The 20416-nt window shown below is 43.6% G+C and overlaps 1 protein-coding gene across 2 annotated transcripts in view; it reads left to right on the forward strand.

The window, feature by feature from the left end:
- ino80c (INO80 complex subunit C) overlaps positions 1–10825 on the forward strand; it is a 43763-nt gene extending 32938 nt beyond the window's left edge. For both annotated transcript variants that reach the window (XM_084336321.1, XM_084336322.1), the window contains 2 exons: positions 7674–7741; positions 7837–10825. In XM_084336321.1, coding sequence (XP_084192447.1) covers positions 7674–7741; positions 7837–7968 — 200 coding nt within the window. In that variant the 3' untranslated portion in view covers positions 7969–10825. The remainder of the gene's footprint in view (positions 1–7673; positions 7742–7836) is intronic.
- The last annotated feature ends 9591 nt before the right edge of the window (positions 10826–20416 follow it).

The following is a 20416-nucleotide window of genomic DNA, read 5'->3' on the forward strand; positions in this document are numbered from 1 at the left end:
AGACCTGTTCTCTCTCTCTCTCTCTCTCTCTCTCTCTCTCTGCCACACGTGCTGCCACACGTGCTGTCAGGGTCAAACCAGTCTGGATTGATGTTGTAGTCTGAAAAAATGCCAGGAAATGCTCAGAGAATTGTTGCATATATAGAACACAAATGTTCTAGAATGTTCGATTATGACATCATACTGTGACATACTCCTCCTGTAGTGTGAAAAAACATGCATTCTCATAAATATTACGATCAAATCTATTTTGTACTTGATGATACATTTGAAATTGGTTTGGTTATGATCATGTTATTAGTGTGTGTGTGTAAAAAAACGAATTAATAATATAATTATTATAAATGTCTCTCTCTCTCTCTCTCTCTCTCTCTCTCTCTTGAAATCTACAGTTACACATTGCTGTATTTAGTGAGGTAAATGAGTACAAGACATGTTTCACAGACACACACACACACATACACAGACAGACAGACACACACACACATTTACATTTACACATTTGCACATTACATTTACATCTAGTCATTTACAGACACAGACACACACACACAGAAACACACAAACAAACGATCAAATTAAAAGCTGGATATAAATCTGCCACACGTGCTGTCAGTGAGTTTACTAAGTCAAGGATGTCTTACTTTCACACACGCGCGCACGCACGCACACACACACACACACACACACACACATTTACACATTTACACATTTACACATTACATTTACATCTAGTCATTTAGCTGACGCTTTTATCCAAAGCGACTTACAAGTTCTGTACGACAAGTCATCAGGAAGGGCACAACTCTATCAGCTGAGTAACTAACAATGTTCATCAAAGTGTTGAGTGCTACAGTGTAGGTTAGTATATTAGGACAAGTGCATGACAGTAAGGTTAGTTGGGGTTGGATTTGAATGTGTGTTGTTTGGCTTAGGTTGAATCCAGCCTCAATGAAAATAAATTCATGCGGCTGTGCAGCAAGTTCCTGCTGTTGTGTGAACAGGCTTGGCGTCCACCCCAGAAGGTCTTCTAGTCATTCTAGAGAAATACAACCACAAATTGTTATTGGCTTGCTTATTTTTTTTGATATGGTACAGTACTGTAAATACCATCTCTCTCTCTCTCTATCTCACTCTCTCTCTCTACTACTTTTGGATATGAGCATTTTTTCAATACCCAACTATGTAGTGGCCGCTTGTCGCTAGGCTAGGCCTCCTGCTGGGTCCATTCACTGGAATAACAAAGGAATGACTGGGCCTTTGCTCCAGGTGTGAAATGGTTCTAGTGACAATGATCACATTGAATTCTGGGAGTGTAGTTCTCATCAGATAGCTGAATGAACTTGGATCAAGTTCTAGTCCTATCCAGAAAAGTAGTTAGGATTTTACCAGAATGTTTGATAGGACATTGATTGAAAACTATCGTCTCAAATTTGACAATTGATGGCTTATTTTGAAGGTATGAATCTGTAATTTTACATTATGTAACAAACAAAAAAGAGAATATTCTGAGAAGGTGGAGCTACAAACTCTAGACCTCAGGGGGTTAACCTTGCACCTCTGCCGTCGGTGTGTGAATGTGAGGCATAAGTTGTAAAGCGCTTTGGATAAAAGCTGTTATAGAAATGCAGTCCATTTACCATATATGATTTAACTGCACAAATCAGAAATGCTAATAATTGATCAGTGTTGTTATTTATTAATGCCTTCTAAATAATAGGCAAGTCGTTATCATCTTTTACTTCCTGTAATTCCTGTAGATTATTTGCCATCTGTAAAACAAAAGAAAGTAAATGTCCACAGGCCCATATTGTCATAATACCATTTACTACAGATGATCCAAATGTAACTCGCCCTTGTGCTGATAAAGTGACCTGGCATAAGCCATGACTAGGAATCCCTAACGCTTTGAGTAAACAAATCCATGGCACCCAATAGAGCTGTCCCAAATCCCGCCCTCTTTTCTTGATCCTCCAATCGCAACTGTTGCTTTCCTCTGAAGATGTCTGCTAAAAATACCACTCTGGTTATGCATTCTAGCAGCCTCTAATACCCTCTGTTTCAGTCCTGTTCTCATTCTAGCAGCCTCTATACACCTCTGTTTCAGTCCTGTTCTCATTCTAGCAGTCTCTATACCCCTCTGTTTCAGTCCTGTTCTCATTCTAGCAGCCTCTATATATATACCCCTGTTTCAGTCCTGTTCTCATTCTAGCAGCCTCTATCTATACCCCTCTGTTTCAGTCCTGTTCTCATTCTAGCAGCCTCTATCTATACCCCTCTGTTTCAGTCCTGTTCTCATTCTAGCAGCCTCTATACCCCTCTGTTTCAGTCCTGTTCTCATTCTAGCAGCCTCTATACCCCTCTGTTTCAGTCCTGTTCTCATTCTAGCAGCCTCTATACCTCTCTGTTTCAGTCCTGTTCTCATTCTAGCAGCCTCTACCCCTTTGTTTCAGTCCTGTTCTCATTCTAGCACCCTCTATACCCCTCTGTTTCAGTCCTGTTCTCATTCTAGCAGCCTCTATACCCCTCTGTTTCAGTCCTGTTCTCATTCTAGCATCCTCTATACCCCTCTGTTTCAGTCCTGTTCTCATTCTAGCATCCTCTATACCCCTCTGTTTCAGTCCTGTTCCCCTTCCTCTCCAGCCTTTCCCAGAGACAGTCGCATTTCTATTCCCTCTCCCACCCTCCACAAGACCAGCTCAAGGCCTTTCTCTTGTCCACCCGGAGACGTCCGTACCAGCCTTCTACAGCTCCCTTTCCTCCCTGGAGCCTGGATCTGCCCCTACCTGGAACCGCTTGGCCGTGCTGATCTTTTTTCTTTTTCTTTTTACAGCAGAATCAACTCTACTTTAAACCGTAATATGGATCTAATAAGCTGGGCTTTTACAGCGATTGATCGCATATTCTCGACGAGGAGGCAAAATGCGGAGGATCCACTCTGCCCACTCGGGAGCTATCAAGCGGGATACACCATAAATTCATACGGGCAATGGCTTGCGATATGCTTTTTCCCATTGGAGATAAACGATGTTGAAGACGTATATCTTCTAATTGTCATGCTGCTCGGCTTGGGCTCCATCAGCTGTTGGATCTGGTACTGCCTGAATCTAATTCGGAAGAAGTTGAATCCTATGGCCAAGGACATGGCCGGGATCAAAGACAACCAAATGGAACTGTATAAAAAGATCGCTGACCTTAACACTCTGCGGGGTGATGAACAATTGAGTTCTAAGACCATGTTGGATCGGAGCGAAATCTATCATACAGATGAACAATTGTGCCTGAAGACTATTCTTGAGATACTTGTTACCAACCACGCAGAGGAACTGTCGCGGTCTCAGGCCATTCTGGACATCACGACGGAAATTAGGGACGTGAGAATAGATATGCCACCATACCGTGCTAGTAGGGGGTATGATGATTAATCTAAATTAACCCAATTTTAATCATATGGCAGCAATTTGCCTCAAGCTGCATGTATCACCCCCCCCCCCCTATCCCATTCTGCTGTGAAACCAACCAAGGTCGAGGTCATTGCGGGGGGATGATTTCGGATAGGCGGTGCCAGGATCGAGCTGAGGAACGAGCTGTGCTGTCTGGGGGAGATAAGATTGATGAGGCCCCCGTCCCCCCTCCCTCCACCCCCATTCTCTACCCAATCCCCCCTCCTGCGTGTACGCCTGGCGCCTATGACGGCAGCCTACTAGTACGCGCGCTGGAGGGGGGGCCCTAAGACTGTTTCATTACCCAAGTCCTATCCCCCAGCCTCCCCCGATCCCGCCCCTCCCTCCATCCCTCCCTTCCTCCCGCCACCTGGCACGACGACACTTTCATGTACTACATTAGTTGTTGTTGCAGCCTGACTATCACATATGGCGTCTCAGGCATTCTGTAGATGACATGTGTCAACAAATGTACATGTCTGTGTGAATTTATGCTGTGCCGTTGTTACTGTAAGAATTTAATGATTGTGATGTTGTTATTATTAATGAGACGTTGAGCTGTATGTGTGTCGCTGGTATTTGTCGCTGGAATTTCCCCAAGGGGATTAATAAAGGAATATCTTATCTTATCTTTTATTCTAGCAGCCTCTATACCCCTCTGTTTCAGTCCTGTTCTCATTCTAGCAGCCTCTATCTATACCCCTCTGTTTCAGTCCTGTTCTCATTCTAGCAGCCTCTATCTATACCCCTCTGTTTCAGTCTTGTTCTCATTCTAGCAGCCTCTATACCCCTCTGTTTCAGTCCTGTTCTCATTCTAGCAGCCTCTATACCCCTCTGTTTCAGTCCTGTTCTCATTCTAGCAGCCTCTATACCCCTCTGTTTAAGTCCTGTTCTCATTCTAGCAGCCTCTATACCCCTCTGTTTAAGTCCTGTTCTCATTCTAGCAGCCTCTATACCCCTCTGTTTCAGTCCTGTTCTCATTCTAGCAGCCTCTATACCCCTCTGTTTCAGTCCTGTTTTCATTCTAGCAGCCTCTATACCTAGGGCTGGGCGATATGGCCTAAATATGATATCACGATATTTTCTGACCTTTCGGCGATACACGATACGCATCACGATGTTTTTCTTTTTTTCCCCAAAATTCATTATGAGGCTTACCAAGACAGTATTTGAGTTTGCAAGCTAACATTAAAGACAAAATAAAATACCCATGCATTTAGCATTTTTATATTATATATTAGATTTAGATTATTGGATTATTAGATTATATATTGCATATACTTAGCAATGAGATATTATATGATTTAGATATGAAATATGATGAATTGAAAATGGGGGACCCTGACAAGACGAAAGTCTTTCTCTGGTCTGCATCCTCCAGTCCGCTGTTGACTGTTGTTGTATTGAGCTGTACTGTATTGTACCCATGCTGCAATCTGTTAATAACGTTCTCATTCATTCATCGGCAAACAGAATCATTTTGATTGACAGTCGCGTCTGCCAATTACGTCACATCGCTTGCACCCGCCCTGCTGTTCTTAGCACCAATCGGCAAGCGAGTATTCATTTTTTACTTCCGCCATTGGAGAGCTCAATGACAATAACAATGGCAGCGGTAGCTCGCCGCGGCTGACGTTTAGCTTTTAGCTCCGCAGAAGGATTAAACGACTGGAGGCATAATGATTTTACTGCAACGGATGTTATAATAAAAGCCTTTCCATACATCTGTCTGATTGAAAACTTTATTAACAGACCGCAGAATGGGCACAACTGAGTCAGCACGGGCTGAGATATGAACGACTAATGCTTGCTATATCTAGGTCGACCTCGGTCGTTGCTATGTAAATACGCTGATGTTATTGAAAGTGTAACTATATAACGTTAATGCCACAAAACGAATGCCTTTGTTATCATAAGTAGTAACTTTTGATGCAGTAGTGTGTGTGTGGGGCGGCGCTGTTCAAAAGTGTCAACGTGTGGACCAGATTGACGCGACACAAGCCTCTTGGGCAAAACATCACGATATCCACGATACGTTTAAAAAGTGTATCGATAATGAACTGTACCCGATATTTATATAATATAGTCATATCGCCCAGCCCTATCTATACCCCTCTGTTTCAGTCCTGTTCTATTTGAAATACTACTGATAACAACTTACTGTGGATCAGGTGTATTCTGGGGAGGGCATTGCCATATGATCTGGTCTGGAACTTGCCTGGATTTTCTCTCTGAAATGATGATTATTCAGTTTACATTTACATTTTAGTCATTTAGCTGATGCTTTTATCCAAAGCGACTTACAAGTTCTGTACAACAGGTCAGCAGGAAGGGTACAACTCTGTACTCTGAACTAAGTAACATTGTTCATCAAACAGTGTTGAACTTGAGTGCTACAGTCAGAATCCTCCTTGAGCTCCACGCGGCAGAAGTAACTCTCCTCGTCGCTAAAATCCAGCCTTCGGATCTGAAGGGAGAAGTTGCCGTCGCTGGGGTCGTGGGCCAGGGAGTACCACCCTGTTTGCCCAGAGCAGTTCTGACTCGGGCCAGACGGTAGAATGGACAGTAGAATGAGATCCATGTTGAGTCTTCAGAATACCCTGAAGACTCTGGCAGGAGCACTCATTCAGGGGTACTACGACTATGCTTGCACCTCATGGTACCAAAGCACCTCAAAGGCGCTAAAAACAAAATTACAAACATCTCAAAACAAACTGGTCAGACTACTGCTTGACCTTACTCCTAGAACCCACCTCACCCCTGCCCACTTTGACAACCTAGGATGGCTTAGAGTAGACGACAGAGTACAGCAACTTGCAATGGGCCTGGTCTACAAGATACACTACACTACACGACCAAGGTACCCATGTACATGTCAAAATACTTCCCAAAGGTCAGTGAATACCACGATCACAACACCAGAGGGAGCTCCACAAATCATGTTAAACCCAGATTCGGCTCAAATAAGGGACTAAACACGTTTCGCAATTATGCCACATCAATGTGGAACGCCCTACCCAAAGCTGTAAAGGAATGTGGATCACTACCCACTTTCAAAACCTCTCAAGGGACACCTACGGGAGACTGCAATTCAACACTGGCCCCTGTAAATATCCTAACCCAACCCCCTCCAATGTACAGTCATTTACCTAGTATGGTTTTGTCAATAGTCCAATGTACAATTTTGTTTGTTTGTACAGTGTCTCCTCCCCCCCCCTCAATGTACAGTTTTGCTTGTTTATACAGTGTGCCCCCCCCCCCCCCAACCACCTCCAATGTAAATTACCCAGTATGGTTGTCAATATCCCAATGTACCCAACCCCCCCCACCCAACCTCCTCCAATGTACAGTTTCTACGTCAAATGTATATACTCCCTTTTCTTGACTCCTTCTGTATCACAAACAGTACTGTATTTGCAAATCTGGTATGTCATAAATGTATAGATGTAGCAGTACTGACTATCTGTATGTCATGTATGTCATATATGTCCTGATGAATTGAAAATGGGGGACCCTGATGTAAACAAGACTAAAGTCTTTCTCTGGTCTGCATCCCCTTAACAATTGTGTGTATTGAGCTGTACTGTATTGTACCCATTCTACAATCTGTTAATAAAGTTTTCAATCAATCAATCAATCAATCAGATTTCTGTGGCTCATGAGGAAAAGGTGGAGGGTTGTGTCGCTTAAAAAGGTGTGTTGTTCAATATGATGATCTCTTAGGACAGCCCCTACAACAGCCCTTCCTTTGGTTTGCTTGTCAGAGAAGTTACCTTCAAAACCAGCACTTCCTCAATATTATTTTCAGATTGTTAGTTTGCAATTTCTTTATTTTATGTACCGGTAATTTTTTCTTTTATTTACGTTATTTTATTCGTGCATCACATGGACTTGTTTCTAATACTTCGAAAATATGTCATGTTGAAAGTGTTCTTAACCCTTTCACTGCCACACTACAAAGGGTTAACTCTTTTACTACCACACTATAGAAGGTTAACCTTTCACTACCACACTACAGACGGTTAACTGTTTGTAGTGTGGTAGTGAAAGGGTTAACCTTCTATAGTGTGGTAGTGAAAGGGTTATGGCTGTTTTTATAAAATTACAGGTATTATATATTAGTATTTCCTTTTTTAAGCAGCCATAAACCTCCCCTCCTGGTAAACCTGGTCCCTTGTGGTGCCCTTCTGTTAAGCAGATTTACCTAGATCGACTTATGTGTATTCACAGACTATAACATTGATGCTCCTCCCTCTCTGAAACCAGCCAAGAAGTACTCCGACATCTCTGGACTTCCTGTGAGTAACTACCTCGTACAAATACACATTGTACAGCCAAAAAACTAATCTGTTGACATTCTATTTACATTTAAACGTCTTTTATGTGTGTTCAGGCAAACTACACAGACCCTCAGACCAAGCTGCGTTTCACATCGACGGAGGAGTTCTCCTACATCCGCCTGCTCCCGACAGACGTCGTCATTGGTTACCTGGCGCTCCGGAAGGCCACGTGCATCGTCCCTTGACGACCCTGCGGATCCCCCAATAGGTCGATGATACGATGCCGAACTGACTTTCATGTCGGTTAGCCACGGGTTAAAGGTTTCGAAGGTTAGCCATTCTTTATGAATTTAGTTTTGCCTTTCTATAATTTTCCCCCATCCCCCAATTTAGTCGTTATGCCAATTATGCCCTTCCTGATCGTCCTACTGTCGGTCTGGGGAGGGTGTAGACTGCCTCCTCCGATAGATGTGGAGTCGCCAGGTGCTTCTTTTCACCTGACAGCGAGGAGTTTCACTGGGGGAACTTAACACGTGCAGAGGTTCACAGCGCTTCCCCCAGATCCCCTCCCTGCTGAACAGGCGTCCCGACCGACGAAGAGTCGCTATTGCAACGACCAGGACTCATACCCCACCAGCTTCCCCCCTGCGAACACTGACAATTGTGTTGGTAGGGACGACTGACCAAGCCGGAGGTACTGCTGACAGCTGGATTCGAACCCAGAGTCTCTGCGGTGGTAGGCGAGTGCTACGCTACCCAGCACAGTAAGATATTCTGATACGTTTGGAATGAGAACCATTAAGACTCAAGCCAAGTTCAATTGAATGGAATAAGCGCATAATTTTAATGGTCGAAATTAAACGGTCGTCGCATCATAGTCGGTAATAGTGAGGTGTGTTTTGACTTAAAGGGGACCTGCATTGCTATTCCTAGCACTATTTGGGCAACTTTACACAATTCCTGTGAGTCTATGGAAGACATCTGTAAGGCATCATTTTCCAGCCTCAAGATTTCAGCCTGTTGGAGAGAGAGCGAGAGAGCTGTGTAAACAGCTGCGAGCGAGATACGCAGGTCCCCTTCTCTTTCTCTCTCTCCCTCTCCCGTTTGAGGAAGTCTTCCACTGTGCCGCGTGCTATGCTCCCGAATCGGGAGAGATAGAGAGGGGGAGAGAGAGAGACAGACCGAGAAACGACAGCGCGACGCGCGTGTCTGCTCTGTCGCGAGGGTCTATCTGATTCTCCCTCTCTCGCTCGCTCGCTCTGTCAAACCCTGTTTGGTGCGCTACAACCACAGAGCCAATCGGATCACTATCCGCTCCATCCTCGCCACGTGACCTCACCATGCGAGTCAAATCAGAACGACCTGATTAAAATGGACCAGGAAATGCATGACCTGAATGACGGCAATCCGCCAATATGGTATTTAGAGACACAAACACATTGATACTAACTCCTATTACTATAATACAATGCTAGACACTGAAAAAAGACATTTATAATGCATGTCACCTTTAAAGCTGAGTTTATGTTACCCCTCCCCCAGCATACAGCAGTGAGGAAGACGCTGGCTACGACAGACTGGTAAAACAACTGCAGCAGCCTTTTACAGATTCAGATTTCTTTATTCACCATATTGTATATACAAATGGAACGTGATTCGACATTACAGTGCATGATTTTTTTCACACAAAAGAAAATGTACACACGTCCCTTCCTGTAGAGGGCCTCGGTGTTGTCCGACCAGTCCAGTTTATTGTTCAAGTGAACTCCCAGGAACATGTAGGTCTCCACCGTCTCTACCTCCTCCCCTCGGGTAGTGATGGGAGTTACAATATCGAATTACAAATGCTTGAATGTTGTTTATAATCACGACACAAATCCTAGTATACTTAGTATATGGCTGGACCGTGCCGAGCAATTGTAACTTCAGTGACGTGGTTTGTCACCTGATCCAGCAGCCCAATCGTGTAACTACATCACTTAGTGACAGACATTCGTGGTTATATTGAAATTGGTTTGAGTCTACTCTACATGGTTCTCATTCCAAACAATCAAATATCTTACTGATATGACCTTTAACCCTTGTGTGGTGTTCATGTTTTTGTTACTCATCAATGTTTGTGGGTCTGGTGGATTTTAAAACAATAAAGCCATACTAATTCATGTAGAAATACTTAGCAGATGTTAACTTTATCTCAATTACAAGCAATCTAGACAGCATATGTTCAATATTTGCCTTTTACCTCTGCTATATAACATCAATAAAAGTGCTATTTGTTTTTTTGTGATAAAATGTGATATGTAAAAAAAAAAATCGATACATTAACACATTGGGCGCCAAACCCGAGAAAAGTCGGGTTTTCATCGTTATTTCTTTTATTCAATATTTCCATTCATAATCCATCGAGGCAGCCTGATTTTATCATTGGGAATGGGTCTGAACGTGCAATACCGCCCCTAACGCCTTGTGGCCGGTATTGCACATCCTTGGAAACCCTCTGTCTTAGCCTGTACGTCGGTCTAAAAAGTCCGGTCCGGGTTTTCCTTGTCGGGCATGAGTAACGTTTATAACACATGGATTGGGGAGACTCGCGCACTGCCGGGTCATGTGCTTTGGTGGATTATCTTGGCAACACGATCAACATCAATACTTGGATCAGATAATTGGAATATTCTTTTTGCAGTACATCCTAGTCAAGGTAAGGGCTATATGCTATCAATCTCGCATTGATCCAATAATTCCTTCCCTGCGATCGGAGCGTGTGTCTAATGTACTGTATAACGTATTCCGTTGGTGACGATCGAAGCATAGAACCCCCCCCACCCACCCTTTCATGCATGCATGATGAAACATAATACCGATAATCTAGCGTTGATTTCAGATTGATTGTTGATCCAAGCGAGGAATGGCACGGTTCCTAGTGAAATGCACTAAACGCTGTTTAGCGGCGTTTCCTGGGATTACACAGAATTACTCTAAAACTTTTTTTTTTGATCCACTTTTTCTCCCATTTTTCTATATTTTCTCCCATCCCAATTTCGTATCATCCAATTCAACCCTCCCCTGTCACGAACGCTGTTTCTTGCCTCCCACAAGCCGGCTGCAATGTGGACTAAGTCATACATAGCACAAGTCCCCTCCGGTACTTGAGGTAACAGCAGTCGCATCTTTTCACCTGCGCAGCTCGATCTCTCAGTGTCGAGGAGTAACGCGTGGGAGGCTCACGCTGCCCCCGACACTTCCTGATTCTACTGCGCAGGCGCACCAACCGACTTGTAGGAGTCGCTTGTTCACAACGTTCGATCCCCACCCTTCAGTTTTCCCTCCCCGTAATACGGCCAATGTGTATTACTGCGGACGACCAGCTAAACTGAAAACAATGTGGAGAGCTGGATTCGAACACGCGAATCCTAGCGTCTCCACACTGGTGGCGAGTGCCTTGCCCACTACACCACCTAGCCGCCAGAATTACTCTAAAACTATACTCGTATTCACCACAGTATAAAACGGGAATGTATGGATGAACATTTTTTCAGTTTTTTGCATCTTGACCGGAAGAAACTCAATGACAATCGACTATATTATTAGATCCATAGCTATAATATTTAATATAGTTTTAGCACTGCAAACACCGGCATGTATCCCCATTCATTACAGCGCTGGCACACACGGCCGTACGCCCACAGCGACCTCTGGTGCTGAACTAGTTAACTCATCTGCACTGGCTAGCTTTTCTTGACCATTTTCACGATATTTCATATCTTTGCGGAGCTATTGTATATTCTATATTATAGCTATGGAGAAAACAGTGGCTCATTTGACGGACACTATTTCTAGTCCAACATGTAAAAAAGGGTTTGTTTCTACACACTGTAGTTTGTAGTTTATTACATGCTAAACATCGCCCATTTCCAAAATAATCCAGTATTTTTCCATAGATCGCGAGATAAGACGCATTATATGCAATAAGCCCTAATCGTTCTGGTTGATCCCCTGAAACTCCAAATACTCCCAAATCAAAGGTATAGGTCCGGTTTAGGTCCGGTAAAATAAGAAACTGTGATCGTTACAGAAACATGTTTCAGGTTCTGTAAAATAGACATAGAATATACCTTACCTTAGCTAGAAGGTACTCCAAAAAGAATAATTCCATTGATCCCATCGGCTCGTGTTTACCGGAAACTAGGTTTTGAGGCGAGCAGATCTCCTAGCGATTGCTCTGCAAAAGCTCCTCCCCCTCAGAGCGAGTCTTGACAGTCCAGTTTAGACATAGTCTCTACTGATCCCTTTCTATCAGAGTTCAAAAGGTAGGCGATACTGCCACCTGGTGAGATTTGATCGGCATTGCAATTCCAATGTAGGCAAATGAGCCAGGGACACCTAGAGTGATACGGATGACCATATAGAACAGGGATCAAAGGAAAAATATCAAAGGATCCAAAAACGAGTTTACTTGTCAAGCGTTGGCGGCGAAACATGAGTTTACTCGTTATTGGCCACCAATGAATTAATGCAGTGTTTCTCAAAGTGGGGGGCGCGCCCCCCAGGGGGGGCGCAGAGGCATGACAGGGGGGGCCTTGAGATTTATAAAAAAAAAAAAAGTTTTTTGGATTACAGAAAATTATCACTAAAGTGCTATCTGTTGCAGCTGCACTGTTCTCCATGAAAATACCATATTTGGATACGTTTGACCATTTCTCAAAATCTGAAAATCATTATTTAATAAAACACAGAAAAGGATCACCAAGTTACTCTCGATAAAAAAAAACTTTACAGACAACATTGACACAAAGCTTCCTGACATCTCCATCCAAACTCTTGGAAGAACTCATTGAAATCTCATCTGATACCACCTGGAGAGCTAGTTTCAGAGTGTGGTGCTGAGTACCAAGTATCTCATGATGCAGCAGTTAAGGTGTTGATACCATTCAGCACCACATATCTGTGTGAAGCTGGCTTTTCATCCATGACCGGTCTGAAAACAATATATAGGGCCAAGTTGAGCCTTGAGGATGACATGCGTGTTGCCTTGTCAAAGACTGACAGCAATAAAGACTGTTTGCTTATTTCCTATGTTCGCTTTGTAAATTCCCAGTCACTGAGTGAAGATCTGCTGTTTTGCAAATATGTCAAAAACAGAGCGACAGTTACAGTTACCTGACAGTTATCTGACAGTTACCTGACAGAACATGGACTGAAATGGGAGAACTGTGTGGGCTTTTGCTCTGACGGTGCGCAGGCCATGGCAGGGAAAAGGAGGGGGCTACAGGCGCTCATCAAGGGGGTCTTGCCAAACGCCCAATGGACGCACTGTAAATTCACAGAGAGGCGCCAGCGTCAAGACAGCTTAGCCCTGAGCTGAATGAGGTTTTGACAGAAGTTATAAACGTGGTAAATTTCATCAAAACCCGACCCCTGAAAGCGCGCCTGTTCTCTGCGCTGTGTGAGGAGATGGGAGCTGACCATTCTGCAGTGCTGTTTCACAGCGAGGCAAGGTGGCTCTCGCGAGGGAAGGTGTTGTCAATTTGAAAGGTCACGATATTGGTGTTATTTCAATCAATTTAAACATGGCCCATTTCATGACTATTTTGAGGGGGGGGGGGGGGCCCAAGATATTTTGGTCCGCCAAAGGGGGGCCTGACAGAAAAAGTTTGAGAAGCACTGAGTTAATGGAATAAATTGTGTTTATCTTGAAAAATACATGTTAAACAAAGTGGAAGCAGATAGTGAATCAATTCAAATCAAATGTATTTGTAAAGCCAGAAATCACAAGTTAATGTCCCCATGGCCCCGACAAGTCTTCTTTAACTCATTCTGTGCCATCGGGTAACACTTTGAGTGCCACAGACGTGTTATGTCGTCATTTCTTGCCCCCCGTTGAGTGCCACCGACGCGAATTGTCGTTTGATTTTTTTTATTAGCGATCTGAATTCATATTTCATCAACCGAGTCTCCCGTTGGTACAGCAGCCCCTCTAGGAGCTCCGATGGGAAAATACCGCCCCCTATCGTCTATCCCTGTGTAACTGCAGGCCATTCGATTAGACTGGTGGATCTGTGTGGGGGAGCCTACTGGCTCCACTATGCTGGCGAGGGATCTGATGACGAGGGAAGTGATCGCGAGATGGAAAGCAGCCTGGAATATATATTTACAGCAGCCAATAATCAATCAATAAACGCGATCGATATTTGGAATGGCGATCAGGAATTGGAATAATCTTTTTGGAGAACATCTGATCTAAGGTAAGGAGTCTGTTACCAGTTTTAGGATAATCAGTGCTGTCTTCACTGAGATAACAGTGTGTCCTGTATGTGTGTGTGTGTGTGTGCTGTTGAGGAAATAAGAGAATCGATTTCTCAGCTCGCTTCTATAACGTGCATAAGTACACATATACTATCGATAATCTAGCGTTTATTTGAAAACGATTCATAAATAGGCCGACAAATGACAACGTGTCTAGTGTATTCGAGAATATTCCAATATATGCCGTTTATGACGGAATCTTTCTATTTTCCGGAAATTTTCGAGAAAACAATAGCTTTTCGAAATGCTATAAAAAGGATATGAACCGATTAAAAAATAAAATAATAATAAAAAAAAATTTGTTTCGACAATGTTGACTGCAAACAAGTCATTGATAAGCGACGGGCAGATTAGACACATAGCCATAATTTAAAACATAGATTATGCGTTTTTAACGCTATCATTGAAGTGGATGATGGCACTCAAGGACATTAATCAACGTTATGGCTGGCACTGAAAGTGTTAATGCGCCAGAGGGCGCTATTACGCCAGTGCTGTAAGTCAATGGGGCGCTTTGTTAACTTGTGAGTGCTTAAAATATATCTTATATTATATCTATGGGTCTAATACACCCGTCGACTGTCAATGAGTTGCTTCCAGTCAACATCCACGAAACAGATTGTTTTTTCATCGGTACATTTCCGTTTTGAATATGAATATAGTATAGAATATAGTGAACACGTTGTCATTTTTCGCCTGATTATTGAATCTTCCTGAAATCAGCGCTAGGTTATCATTATTATCCTTTCCCATGCAAGAATGAAAAGACCCTTGTAGTGCGGGCTCCCCCGCCGCCTCCTCCCACCCAACGGCACACAGCCACACACACACACACACACAGACAGCTTCGATCGGGGTAGAAAGAAATATCAGATCAACGATCAAATTTGTATATAGTGTTCTTACTTTGTATCTGATGTAATGCAAAAGAAATAATCCAATTATCTGATCGCCATTCCAAATACTGCTCGTGGAGGTCCACACTGTGGACACACTGTGCACTCAATGACAATGTTATTTTATATTTTCTTCACCAAAAATTAACCACGGCCAATGAGTCAAGTTAAACAAATAATTCACTATTATTTCTCTTTTACAAAACATTGAAAACGGGTCCCACAGACCAGGACACCACACAAGATGGTATTGGGGCAGGGGGTGCGTTGATATTCCACACATGGAACAACTAACATTCCGGTTCTTCATTAGGAAAAACTGAACTGAAGTGGATAGAATGTAACATTCTTGGAGAGAAAGGATGAGATTCAAAGAGATTTTAAATGTTAAAAAAAAATGTAATAGTCGACAAGTATTTGCTTATGCATTCCTGTGCCATTTTTCATAATGTTATATTTCTCTGCCCCTCCGTTTAAAGTTTTACAGATGGATCTGATAGATTATTCATACACATTGTAATTCCATGTGTAGTCAATAAAGATTTTACATTAGGTAAGAATTGCCTGTACAAAGTTGTTGTTTTTGTCAGACATCCATTAATTATTAACACAACCGTTGGTGACGTTTAATATTGAGAGCAACTGCAGTCAAGGAACTATTAATGAAGGAAGAGTCATTACACCAGCGTTCTAAACTGCTTGGTGCCAGTTCTAGATGGAGTTGCATGGAGGAGAAGCAAAATAATTATACATCAACCTATCAAACGTTAGCTAGTTAACAATGCAACACATTGGCGATGATTCTGACAGGTAATAACACGTTTAAATGACATAAACGAGGAGCCTGCGATATCAAATTTAACTGAAAGTTTCCACACTTTGCATAAATGTGCATTCACAGTGACGTAACGAGCCTTCCTCCTTTTATAGTTTCCTTGGACTGCAGTAAGGCTGACCGCTGGTATCATTCATTGATGTCACAGCGGCGCCGTCAACACGGTCGCAAACAAATACGCTAAAGACAAAGATTTCAGGCCCCAGCGAGAATTGAACTCGCGACCCCTGGTTTACAAGACCAGTGCTCTAACCACTGAGCTATGGAGCCTTGCCTGTAATCGGCATTCACACACAAATACCACACCTTGGTCGTACGCCACAAGACACGCCTTGGTCACATATACTGTGCCCTTGTGAAGGATCCTTCAGTCTTCATAGCTGGATTCGATTCCACACAGATAAAGCTGCTTACAAATCTATTCTTGATTCTTTGCCGGATTTTTAGCAGGACTTAGTAGGACATTTTTGCTCTATAATAAAATAGGTATAATGTATATTATAATATTAATTATTAATAGTATCATTATACTTAATTATCATAAGGTATAATAAAATATTATTATATATATGTGTTATTTCTGTTCCATCTACCCCTGGTTTATGTTCTAGTAGTTGATTAATGTCACCAGTATTGCTGAGCCACTGGTATGTATGTCTTTGTGTTTATTTTAAGTTATTATATAAAAAAAAAATTTAAGTGAAATAATTACAGCTCAATGAAATGATAAGGTAGCAGTCCCTATAACTAAGACAACTATCGTTAGTTCTTCCTCTACATCATCAGGATTACATAGTACGCTGCTTAAGGTGGTGAGCCACCACCACTGTCAATCACACCATTCTGATTGACAAGCTAAAAGCAATTGGTTTTGATAGTCTATTAGTGAGCTGGATGCAATCCTACCTGGAGGGGAGAGAACAGATGGTGGAGGTAAACGGTACCCTATCCACCCCCCTCCCAGTGAGCTGTGGTGTTCCACAAGGAAGCATACTAGGACCGCTACTGTTCCTAATTTATGCAAATGACATGTCATCAGCTTGTGACTGCAACTTGTTCCTGTTTGCGGACGACTCAGCCCTGCTGGTCTCTGACAGGAACAAGTTACAGGTTGAAAAAACCCTCAGCTCGGAACTAGGCAAAATCTGCATATGGCTCGCCGATAACAAACTATCATTACACATGGGCAAAACAGAGTCCATTCTCTTCGGTTCAAATAACAAACTCAGCAAGACCGACGGCTTCTTAGTTACAGTGGGTGACAATATTGTCACAAGGAAAGATGAAATTACCTACCTGGGTTCCATCCTAGAGGCTAATCTTTCCTGTGACATCCAATGTATGGCATCCAATGTAATAAAAAAAGTCAACCAACAAACTCGATTCTTGTACCGGATCTCCTCTCTGGTAAACAAGAATACCCTGAAGACTCTGGCAGGAGCACTCATTCAAGGGTACTACGACTATGCTTGCACCTCATGGTACCAAAGCACCTCAAAGGCACTAAAAACAAAATTACAAACATCTCAAAACAAACTGGTCGGACTACTGCTTGACCTGACTCCTAGAACCCACCTCACCCCTGCCCACTTTGACAACCTAGGATGGCTTAGAGTAGACGACAGAGTACAGCAACTTGCAATGGGCCTGGTCTACAAGATACACTACACGACCAAGGTACCCATGTACATGTCAAAATACTTCCCAAAGGTCGGTGAATACCACGATCACAACACCAGAGGGAGCTCCACAAATCATGTTAAACCCAGATTCGGCTCAAACAAGGGACTAAACACGTTTCGCAATTATGCCACATCAATGTGGAACGCCCTACCCAAAGCTGTAAAGTAATGTGAATCACTACCCACTTTCAAAACCACTCAAAGAACATCTACGGGAGACTGCAATTCGAAACTGGCCCCTGCAAATGTCCTAACCCAACCCCCTCCAATGTACAGTAAATGACCAAGTATGGCTTTGTTAATATTCCAATGTACAGTGTACAGTGTCCCCCACCCACCCCCTACCCAACCACCTCCAATGTACAGTCCCCCCCCCCCCCCCACCTACCCAACCTCCTCCAATGTACAGTTTCTACGTCAAATGTATATACTCTCTTTTCTGGACTCTTTCTGTATCACAAACAGTACTGTATTTGCAAATCTGGTATGTCATAAATGTATAGATGTAGCAGTACTGTCTATCTGTGTGTTGTGTGTGTCATATGTTATGATGAATTGAAAATGGGGGACCCTGATGTAAACAAGACGAAAGTCTTTCTCTGGTCTGCATCCCCTTAACAATTGTATGTATTGAGCAGCTGTACTGTACTGTACCCATTCTGCAATCTGTTAAATAAAGTTTTCAATCAATCAATCAATGGTGGGAAATGGGTTTCTAAAAATGTACACTCCAGTCCAGTAGGTGGCGGTAATGCACCTAAAATATATTTGCAAAACACCGCCTTAAAGAAGAGCACCAGTACTTCCGCATTACATGGAGCTCGTGAGTGGGAGGCAATAGTATCTAGCTGCAGAACGACAGCACCGACACTGAGTCCCTCACCGCCCATTAGGCACCTTGCCCCCTGCCCTCCCCGCCACCGCAAGGCCCCAGGCGGTCCCAAGGTAGCTCATATGCCGGCTCCAGTTGTTCGGAGCCGTTATGGTCGGGAGGTCCGTCTACCGACCCGTTTTGTGAGTTAGTAGGGTGAATTCTGGGGGGACATATGTAGTGGGCACTTACATGGGCACTTACCTGGACGGGACATAATCCACCTACACTGTCACTTTAAGGACACGGGGCATCCGGGGTATCTAGAGCGGCCATATTAACGCTTGACTTTGTTTGTTGTGGTAGCCATGGCTATGCTATTAAATGATGCACACTGATGTGTGGTCAAAGAAACTTCACTCTCTTTGATCGTGATTTCCCGTCCCCTACAATAGTATATATTTTGGTGTTTATTTGATTATTGTTTCACTGCCTTTTTATTTATTACGTTTCCAGTTTTTTCCTCACACTTTATTAACATTTTGTACCACGGCGCAAGGTACATTAATAATACATGTACATGTTAAAAGGATGACACAAAAAGCCAGACAGAGGGCTTATTTCCAGTTTCAGTTTGTTTTATAACAATCAAACTGAGCATTTTTTTATTTATGATATTTAAAATGTCTTCCAATGTTAAATAAAAGTTTATTGCACTTTGAAACGGTGTCCTTGCATTATTATGCTATTATCATTATATTAGTGAATTTTTAAAAGAAAATTGAGAACTTTTGGGAAATAAATGTCTTCAAAAAAAAATTCTCTAACCGGTCGCAATAATATCGCTTATCGCGATATTTTCGGGGGCAATTAATCTCCCAGCAAAATGTGTTATCGTGGCAGGCCTAGTTGTAACTAACTGTAACTGTCCTCTACTGCTCCCATGACTGCATATATATCTGTGTCCACTGAAGGGCGCTATAGGCGGAGCTTCTACTGTCTACGCCAGGTTGGGAATATTTAAGCCTTGGTCCCCTCCCTCTCTATCTTCTTCCCACATCTGCCTCTCCCGGAGTGGAGACCACATGAGCTGCTGTGTTATGAATCATGTGAATGAATAAACCGCTGCCAGCAGAGCAAGGCCAAAGATAGAAACCATGCCTCTTGTACATATTATTGTCGCCCCATAGCCAATGGACCTATCTCAAACCCTGCCCTCTTTTCTTGATCCTCCAATCACAGCTGTCGCTTACCTCGGACTTCCTCGGTAAGCGACAGCTGTGATTGGAGGATCAAGAAAAGGGGCAGGGTTTGAGATAGGTCTATTCTGTCAACAGGTTATGGGCCCAGATCTCGCAGGGGCGAAATAATAAGGGTAGCTAGCTTAGCTGAAGTGTAGGCCAGAGTAGCACCGGGAGTACCGCGTGGCTAGATACTAGGCCAACGGAGCTTAAGCTACACCTACCACCTACCACCAAGAAGGAGGATGGCGACCAAGGGAAGGAGCAAATGGCCCTCATTTAATGGAAAGGCGGAGGGATATGAGCTCTGGGAAGAGCGCATGCTATGTTGCATGCACAGCGCAGGACTCAAGGCGGTGATCTTGGCGGCCCCCGCGGGACCACTGACGGCGGAGGACCAAGGCCAAGACGACAAGCTTATGCAGACGCATACTGTGAGTTGGCGCCGCTGCTCGACGATACGAGCTTGGGGCTAATATTCCGCGACACGAAGGACAAAGGCAGAGAAAGCCTGGGAGTGTTGAGGGAGCATTACATCGGACAGGGAAGGCCCCGAGTAGTGTCCCTCTACGTAACGTTAACGGCTCTGAAGAAGGGGCACACAGAGACGATGACAGAATACATCATCCGAGCTGAGCAGATCATGACGGCGCTCAAGAGTGCAGGAGAGGCACCAGGTGAGGGGCTAATGATGGTGATGGTAATGAGAGGACTACCGGAGTTGTACAGTCCGTTCGTGCTACTGGTTACCCACAGTTCAACGGACATGACATTGGGGCAGTTCAAAGCCAAGCTGCAGAACTTTGAGGCCTCCGAGGATATCCACCCAGACGCCGCGGAAGCGGGGGGGATAGCACTGAAAACCAGAGCGACACCGAGGGAGAAGGCCAGGCCCACGACGGAGCTGACGTGTTGGCGATGCGGA

Source organism: Notolepis coatsorum (assembly GCF_963971535.1).
Source record: "Notolepis coatsorum genome assembly, chromosome: 19".
NCBI classification, from domain to species: domain Eukaryota; kingdom Metazoa; phylum Chordata; class Actinopteri; order Aulopiformes; family Paralepididae; genus Notolepis; species Notolepis coatsorum.